The sequence below is a fragment of the Thamnophis elegans genome, chromosome 12 (assembly GCF_009769535.1).
Source record: "Thamnophis elegans isolate rThaEle1 chromosome 12, rThaEle1.pri, whole genome shotgun sequence".
NCBI classification, from domain to species: Eukaryota; Metazoa; Chordata; class Lepidosauria; order Squamata; family Colubridae; genus Thamnophis; species Thamnophis elegans.
This window is the reverse complement of record NC_045552.1, coordinates 54,850,182-54,859,352: the sequence shown is the minus strand read 5'-3', so window position 1 is coordinate 54,859,352 and position 9,171 is coordinate 54,850,182. Positions and strand designations below refer to the sequence as shown.

The following is a 9,171-nucleotide window of genomic DNA, read 5'->3' as shown; positions in this document are numbered from 1 at the left end:
CCTTGCCAAAACTCAGTCTTTTCACCATGTTCTGCTGTGACCAATTTGGGCTGATCTTTAGGGGGTCCCAAAGACTTTGTGGGCTGCAACGGCTGAGCGTTTCCCAGCTGATCTATGGAGAAGCTGGAGAGGCGGACATCTGTGCAATGTTTTTCCAGGCATGTAAATTGACTTCATGCCTACGTAAGAGGCATGGAGTTTGTCTATGGACATAAAGAGGATTAGACACATACTTGAAAGCAAGTTTCTGTGGATTGTTGTTTGTGCTGGGAAGGAGCTTGGCTGAGCACAACCTCCCCCCACCGCCGCCTTGCAGAACCCATTGGCAAGTTGGCAAGGGTGTGCTTTATGTTTAAAACAGGAAGTTTACAAAACAACTGGGAAGCCCAGAACTCTGGACTTTGGAGTCCTTCTAGCCTCCAGAGATTCAGTGGTGGGCAGGAAATCACTTTCTGCTGCCCCAGTAGGACTTCTGGATGCCAATCCCCTCCCCACTTTTAGCAGATTTTATTATTATTTTTTCCCTTCTACAACACCTTACAGTCATTACATCAACATTGTTATGTCATCATACCTGTACATGTATATAATATTTCGCTTCTATATTTACACACCTTTATACACAGTTCTATATATATTTATATATATATGGTTTTTTGGCTTAATTAATTTTATTCTTGTTTTGCAGCCATTTGTACCAATTGTTCCAAATCTCATAATATTCCGACTCTTCTTTATCTTTTAATTTCAGGGTTAATTTGTCCATCTCTGCACAATCCAAAGTTTTTTTTTATCACTAATTCGTCCGAGGGGGTATTATTTTGTTTCCAGCATTGGGCAAATGCTATTCTAGCTGTAGTTAGCAGATGTGTGAATATGTACTTAATTTTCTTTGTATATTTCCCTGTGATTATTCCCGGTAGAAAGATTTCAGGTTTGTATTTTATCTGTTCTCCTGTAATTTCTTGCAGCCATTTCCAAATTTTTGTCCAATATTTGTGTGTTTCCGGGCAGGTCCACCATATGTGATAATAAGTCCCTTGTACTTTTTTTACACTTCCAGCAGGTCGGCTTCATGTTTGGGTACATTTTAGCCAGTTTTGTTGGTGATAAATGCCAACGATAAAACATTTTGTATATATTTTCTTTAAGTGCTGCTGATCGTGTTAGTTTATAATTTGTGTTCCAAATTCTTTCCCAATCCACTAGATCTATGTTGTAACCAAAGTTTTTGGCCCACGCTGCCAATTTTTTTTGATGCCCTCGCCTGGTGCTTCCGCTCCTCCTCCTCTTTGCCACAAATTCTTTCTCTGGACAGCCCTTGCTCAGATATCCTGCCCCCTCCTTTGGCCAGGGCTGTTCAGAGCCACCCCAGGTAAGGCTCCGGGGTGGTTGAGATGAGTCCTGGATGGAGCTCAAGTGCCTGACTTCTTTGGGCCCAGAGCAACTTCCCCCTGGAAACCCTTTGGAAACAAAGCAGCAGAAGCCCTTGCCAAACCCCTTTGGTTCCCGCCTCCAGCAGCCAGAGAATCAGCTTCTGGCAGCCTCAGGTAGAAGGAGAGGCACTTGGAAAAAGTGGGGAGCAGGCCCTGCTACCCCCCCCCCAAAAGGAGCCACTTCTGGGCTGCTGTGGAAGACAGAAACCCAAGCTCTGGAGCCTGATTGCTGCCCCAGTCGGGAACAGAGGCTCTCTAGTTCCTAGCTCAGCCTGCCCACCCCCCTCTCGAATTTTGGGTCCAGCCCAAAGGCGGAAAGACACTCCCTGCCCGGGTATGCAGTGCTGGTGCCAGGGGTGGATGGGGCGGGAAGGGCTGTGCCATTGGAGCCAAGGGGGGGGAAAGCTTCAGTCTGCCTTCGAAGGGCCCAAAGTATATAACTTTGATTTTATACCTTTGAAGGCTTAAGGGAAAGGGAAAGGTTCCCCTCGCACATATGTGCTAGTCGTTCCCAACTCTAGGGGGCGGTGCTCATCTCCATTTTCAAAGCCGAAGAGCCAGCGCTGCCCGAAGACGTCTCCATGGTCAGGTGACCGGCATGACTCAACGCCGAAGGCCCACGGAACGCTGTTACCTTCCCACCAAAGGTGGTTCCTATTTTTCTACTTGCATTTTTACATGCTTTTGAACTGCTAGGTTGGCAGAAGCTGGGACAAGTAGCGGGAGCTTACTTCATTACGCGGCGCTAGGGATTCGAGCCGCCGAACTGTTCCGTATAAGGCCTTAAATACATAATGAATTTATTTAGGCCTAAACCAACAACAAATTATCATTGCCCTTGGTTTGTGTGCAGGGTAGTTTTTAATCACCCCGCAGAAGCCAACGCTGAAAAGAAGTCAAGAAAAGGTGCCCCTTCACTCAAATTTATATACAGGAAACACACAAAGGTGCCGCCTTCTTCACCAAACCAGCAAAAACTCTGCACAAAATGATAAATGCTTATTATTTCCCAGCATCATGTTTTAAGGATCAAAGTGTGCTTAGCTGAAGTTGCAGAAGGTGGAGGAGGATGGAGAGGGAAGAAGCAGGCTAGCACAAAATAATTTATTCTGCATTTCCAATAAAGAAGATGAATAGAAGCCTGGCACACTGGACCACAGGGGCATTGAGTCCAGGCAGCTGGGCCAGTGGAATCGGCCCTTCTGCAGGCAAGCCAGGACCCCCGGCCTTTCTGCCTCTGCTGATTCCCGTGAGGCCTTCAGAGCCGTTGGCCTCAACTGTGGCTGAGCCATGCAAAGTGGGGTTATTGGGCCCCACGAACGGAGAGCAAAGGCAGTCCCGGGGAGACGCGGCTCCCCTTCTTCTGTGGGTCAAGAATGCCGAAGGCTGAGATCAATGTAGAGATATTCTAGACTGTGATTGTCAAAAAGTTATACCATGTATGGTCTCTGGGAAGTCGCGGGGGGGGGGAGGGGGAGGGAAGGGAGGTGGGGATCTAGGGGGAGGGGGGAAACATAATATGTGTTAAACTTTAAGGTACATGATTGCACTTGTATACTGTGGCTTTTTAATGTTAGTGTTAAAACAGAACAAACCGAATATATTGGAAGGTAATAGAAGTATACCGAAGGGAGGAGCTGAGTGAAAGAAGAAGGAGGGTGGAGAGAGTGAGAGAGAGGAGGAGGAGAAGGAAGGGAGGGAATGGATTAAGAGAGGGAGTGATAGGGTTAGGGTTAGATGGAGGGGGAGGGGAAGTAGGCGTAGAGGGGTATGTGAGAAGGAAGAATGAAAGTTGGAGAGGGTTGAAAGAGGGTGTATGGTGGGTTAAGGTGGTATATTCTGTTTGTATTGTAGGGGACACTTTCTATATAAGTGAGGGTTGTGGTTATTACTCAATGTTATATGCCCTGGTTATGCACAGTAAACATGTGATTGTATAGAATGAAACGGAAATAAAAATATTATGCAAAAAAAAAAAAAAGAATGCCGAAGGCGTCGCTTTGAGCAGCTCGGCTGTCGTCGCAACTGTCCGCCACGAGGGGGAGCCGGAAACGGCTCGAGGAGCTGGGGTGCTTTCCAGATGTGGCTGGCCTCCAAATCCCAGAGTTCCCGGTGGGCAGCTGAGTATAACTTCCCATTCCTGCTCGGGGCTTAAGGCGCTGCTTTACAATCAGCCAGAAGGGCCGCCTTTCCCGAGGCTTTTAGTCTGCGGTAGGACGGCTGCGGCAGCGGCTTCTCTCCCAGGGAAAGGCCGTCGAGCCAAGCCAGGGAGACGCTCCCAGAGGAGGAGCGGGCTGAGCCCCCGGCGCCTCGCCCACCTGCCTCCACCCGCCCCCCATAGCCGGCAAGCAGGAGCCCCCGGCCCTTTAAGGGCCGCCTTTAAACGGAGCCCCCGACGGCGGTGCGCTGCTTCTCTTCTCTCGGCCGGCGAAGCCCCCCCGGTTGCCCCACCCGCTGGCCTGGCTGCGGCTGCTCCTAGCATGGGACTGCAGGGGTGAGGCTTGCCCGCACCCCTGCTTTCCCCCCACCCCGGGACACGATGCTCCCCTTGGGCTCCCCGGCTCCTGCCTTGTGAGCCCGCGCCTCAGCGCCGCCGGAGGACCGGCATGTCGGGGCTGAAGCCGTGGAGCGCCGCTCTCCTCCTGGCCCTGCTCTTCCGCCTGGCGCAGCCGCTGGAAGGCGCCAGGGAAGCGCTGGAGCCACAGGCGGCCGCCGCCTCCTCCTCCGGGGCTCCTTCCCTGCCGCTCATCCGAACGCTGCTGAGCCAGGCGCCCCCCAGATCTTGGCTCCCCGGGCGAAGCCGGAGGCGAGTCAGCGGGCAGCCGCTGCGCTACATGCGGAACCTCTACCGGAGCGTGGCGGATCGGCACGGCCGGCCTCGCGGGGACGAGCGGCTCTCCAGCAACACGATCCGCCTGGTTCGGCCCTCGGCCAAGGCCCGCCAGGCTGGGGCAGGTGAGCTGGGGCCGGGACTCTCTCCAGGGGCCGCCTCCTACGGGAGCCTGGGGTTCGGCGCCTGCTCGACGTTACTGACCGGTGGAAGGGCGTGGCAGTCGGCAAGCCCTGGGGGAGGCCGAGGGGCGCGTGCTGGCCTTCAGCTCGCTCTCCGGCACGCAGCTGGCCAGAGGAGCCCCAGCCGGTCGGGGGTGTGGCAGCCGCCCGGGCAGCAGGGACCTTGCCAGCCTGCAGCTCAGACTGCCCGCCCTGGCTAGGGTTGCCCTGCCCTGGCCAATCGCCTCTAAGCGGGAAGGAGCTTTCCTTGGGCGGGCGTTCCTGCACCGCCCTCTGCATGCGGGCATGAGCTGCACGTCTGTCTCGCACACAGGAAGCTTTTGGAATGGGGCTCTTTCACGAGTCCTTATTCCGAAGGCTCTGCCTCCCCCAGGCCGAGGGCTGGTAGCCCCTCGAAGGCCTTCGGAGTTGGGGGGGGGGGGCTCAGCAGGTCCTGGGGTGAAAGCAGCTTCTATGATTTTTTTTATTGTGAATGCCCCAAAAGTGGCATGCAGCCCACCCCCATTGGGGAGTTGGATTAGCGTCGCAGAAAAATGGGCGGGGGCTCTTCTTTAGTACGTCTGGGGGTCTTGGGGGGGGCTAAGGAGGGCTCTTGGGCAGGGTAGTTTCTCCTGCTCCAGTTCCAGGGGTGGGTTCCTGCCAGTTCTAACCTCTTCTATAGAAGAGGTTCCACTAATCTACAGTGCCGTTTCCCCCCCCCCATCATCAAGATGAAGAGCGAGAGGACGAATTCTGAATTGAATTGATTTTATTTGTAGGCCGCCCTTTTCCCTGAGGGGACTCAGGGCGGCTCACAGAAACCAGGGAGAGGGGAATACAAAACAATACAATACTAAAACAACAACACATAATAAAATAATACACAACATGCATACAACATTCGGGCGGGGCAATGGTCCTTATCCCCAGGCCTGACGGGCGAGCCAGTTCTTCAAGGCTATGCGGAAGGCCTGGACGGTGGAGAGGGTGCGGATCTCTACGGGGAGCTCGTTCCAAAGGGTCGGGGCCGCTACTGAGAAGGCCCTCCTCCTTGTGGTTGCCAGCCGGCATTGGCTGGCCGATGGGATGCGGAGGAGGCCTAACCTATGAGATCTTATAGGCCGTAGGGAGGTAATTGGCAGAAGGCGGTCTCTCAAGTATCCAGATCCACTGCCATGTAGGGCTTTATGGGTGGTCAATAGCACCTTGAAGCGCATCCGGAGATCGACAGGTAGCCAACGCAGCTCGCGGAGGATAGGTGTAATGCGGGTGAATCGAGGTGCACCCGCGATCACTCGCGCGGCTGCGTTTTGTACTAGCTGAAGTCGCCGGATGCTCTTCAAGGGCAGCCCCATGTAGAGCACATTGCAGTATTCCAGCCTAGAAATCACGAGGGCCCGAGTGACAGTTGTGAGCGCCTCCCGGTTCAGGTAGGGTCGCAACTGGCGCACCAGGCGTACCTGGGCGAATGCCCCCCTGGTCACAGCCGCTATATGATGGTCGAATGACAGCTGTGGATCCAGGAGGACTCCCAGGTTGCGAACCCTCTCTGAGGGGTGTAGAATTTGACCCCCCAACTTCTGGGAGTTGAAGTCCACAAGTCTTAAAGCTGTCAAGTTTGAACACCCCTGAGGGGTTTTTTTCCAAAGGGTTAGGGGTGCAAGGGTCTTCTAACTTGACAGCTTTAAGACTTGCACACTTCAATGCCAGAGTTCCTGAGCCAACTTGACTGGAGGAGGAATTCTGGGAGTTGAAGTCCACAAGTCTTAAAGCTATCAGGTTTGAACACCCTTGTGGTTTTTTCCCTAAAGGGTTAGGGGTGCAAGGGTCTTGTAACTTGACAGCTTTAAGACTTGTGTGCTTCAAATGCCATAGTTTCTGAGCCAACATTTTGGTTGCTAAGCAAGAGCGTTGTTAAGTGAGTTTCACCACATTTTACAAGTTGGCCATGCCCACCCAGTCACATGACTGCCAAGCCACTCCCACTCAGTCACATGTCTGGAAAGCCACTCCCACCTGGTCATATGGCCAGCACGCCACTCCCACAAAGCAGGCCACACCTACAGAAGAGGTTCTAAAAAAATTTGAAACCCACTACTGTCCAGTTCTGACTCCTTCTTTCTACCAGCAGGCCCCTGGTTCATCTGGGTCCTTGACTATCGCCTGGAAGTACAAGCACCAGCCCAGCGCCTGGTCAGAGCCGTTGCTGTCTACGCTCAGCGTCCATCCTCGCCTCACGGCCCCCTCTGGTGCACAGCCACCCCGCTCCCTGGTGGAAGCGCCCCGCCGCAGGTGACGGTCAGCCCAGCTTTGCTGAAGAACTCCACCGCCACGCCTGCTGGGGACAGTTGGGTCGAGCTGGATCTCTCCGTGCACCTCCAGCCGTGGTCCTGGGCTGCCCAGAACAGCCACCTGCTCCGCCTGCATCACGCCTGCGCCTTCCTGGAATGGGCCTGGGGCTCTCCCCGCGGGCCTGGTGGGCAAAGCCCCCCCTCCCTGGAGGATCCTTTCTTGCTGCTCTACCTCAATGACACTTGGAAATCCCTCCGGGCCCCCGTGCGAGGGGAGCTCCCCCAAAGCTCTGCCATTGTCCACAGGATACGCCGGGCTGAGAAACTGGACCCGGACCAGCCCCGCTACAGCCGCCGGCCCCCCAGCGCCAAGCAGAACGAGTGTGCCCTCTACCCCCTGCGTGTGACTTTCCGCCAGCTGGGCTGGGACCACTGGATCATCGCCCCCCACTCGTACCGGCCTCAGTACTGCAAGGGGACCTGCCCCCGGGTGCTGCGCTACGGCTACGACTCCCCCAACCATGCCATCGTCCAGAACCTGATCAACGAGTTTGTGGACCCGAACATCCCTCGCCCCTCCTGCGTGCCCTACGAGTACAGCCCCGTGGGCGTCCTCATGATTGAGCAGAATAACAACATCCTGTTCAAGGTGTACGAGGACATGATTGCCAAGTCGTGTACCTGCCGCTGAGCAGCCTCGTCTCGGGCAACAAAGCTGCCTCCTTCCCTGGGCCGCCTCCTCCTCTCGCTCCCACCCACTGCTTCACCGAGAGAGAATCCAGATTTTAAGGTATTTGGCAACTTTTCACTTGGATCCAAGGCCCTTTTTTTCCGAGGGGCACAGAGGACTAGCACCTTGGCTGGGCTCTTTTACAAAAGGATTTTTATGCACAGGTTGGCAAATTCTCCTCCCCTTCCTTTTTTTTTTACTCCTGGAATGATTTCACCTTGCCAGAGCTCGGTGGAGGATAGGTGAAGGAATCGCAGCTGGCACTCCCGGGAAGGGCTGCGGTGAAGCAGGCAGGCCCACAGGAGGCAGGAGGTGAGAAGATCGGCTGAGGCCCAAAGAAACCTTCTGGTTTCCCTCGCCAGCGATTGTCTTGTTGCCTGCCTGCATGAGCATCTTCATGCCCGGAGCCACTGTCCCTTTTGGCCTAGCAGGGTGGCTGAATTCTGCAGTGCAGCTTGAACAAAAAATGGGTATATGGGTATTCCAGCCACAGTTTCTCCCCCCACCACCAGAAGACCTTTTCTCCCCCCCCCCAGCCAGTGCCCCCTCCTCCAGCAAGAACTGTGTGGTCTCTGGACTACTTGAACCCCCCTTTTCTGTTCCTGTTGCTTAAGGGGCGCTGCTGTGTGGCCAGTTTTTTGCTCTGCTGCTTCTACCTCTACTCTGCAAATGAAGGCGCACAAACCCCTGGGAGATGCCAAGCAGGGAATGCCTGAAAGAATTTGAAAAGAAGACCTTTGGGTGGGGGAAGAGCCCCCTGGAGGCGCTCTGATCCCCGAGGAGGCTGTTCTGGAAGCAAAGGGGACTTTTAAACCAAGGGAGAAGGGCGTTTAGGCGTGTGGCCCCCTCCCCTCCCGTCCTAGGCTTGGTAGAGTCTTGGGCGGGAGGGAGCTCCTGCCTTGGCCTTGTGCCTTGGCTTTGTCATCCACTGGAAGATGGAGCAGGGGGCCTCCACCTCCCCCGGCCCTCCCCGTTCTTCTGTGGCCTTGTCCATAGTTGTCTTCCTCTTCACCCTTATTTCTTTGCACTTGTCGCCTACCTGGCCAGAAAGAAAAAAAAACTGCCATAAATTGGGAAAACTTTAATATTTATTAAATGGTGTATTTAAATGAGAACCTGCAATAAATGTAGTTTCTGTTTTGCTAAAGACGAAGTGAGGCCTCTGATTTGGGGGAAGAAGGGAAAATTGGGTGCTGGATAGAGGTGGGTTCCTACCAGTTCGCACCTATTCGGTAGAACCGGTTCGTCAAATCTACCGAACCGGTTAGAAGAGGTTCCACCAGTGGACCCGGAAAGCAGGCCACACCTACAGAAGAGGTTCCAAAAGTTTTTGAAACCCACCACTGGTCCTTGGATATGATTATTCTACACTATCATGCTCCTATTTATAAAACTCAGTGCCTCTGTGAAAGGTAAGGATGACTACTGCATTTGTGGTGCAATCAGAACATTGCGTGTGTTGAAGTTGTTTTAACGCAAACCAAAGATGCCTTTTAAAAAACAAGTTTACATCCTATTCTTATGCAGGCCAGTGCCGAGTGTGAGATAATTTAAGGTGGTTCTGACAAGTGTCGTCGGCCTCTTCATATCCGGTCACATTGGCGGCAGGCCACTCCCATCCGGTCACATGGGTGGCAAGCCACTCCCACAAAGGAGGCCACACCCACAGAGTAGGTTCAAACAATTTTTGAAACCCACCACTGGTGCTGGACAAGGGAAGGGG

The 9,171-nt window shown here is 53.9% G+C and overlaps 1 protein-coding gene across 1 annotated transcript; it reads left to right on the top strand.

Annotated features, from left to right (window-relative positions):
* The first annotated feature begins 3,462 nt into the window (after nucleotides 1-3,462).
* Nucleotides 3,463-8,539, top strand: BMP15 (bone morphogenetic protein 15). The gene is made up of 2 exons (XM_032228249.1): nucleotides 3,463-4,391; nucleotides 6,559-8,539. The coding sequence occupies exons 1-2, from the start codon at nucleotides 4,043-4,045 to the stop codon at nucleotides 7,407-7,409; spliced, it is 1,200 nt and encodes a 399-aa protein (XP_032084140.1). The 5' UTR covers nucleotides 3,463-4,042; the 3' UTR covers nucleotides 7,410-8,539.
* Nucleotides 8,540-9,171: the final 632 nt, after the last annotated feature.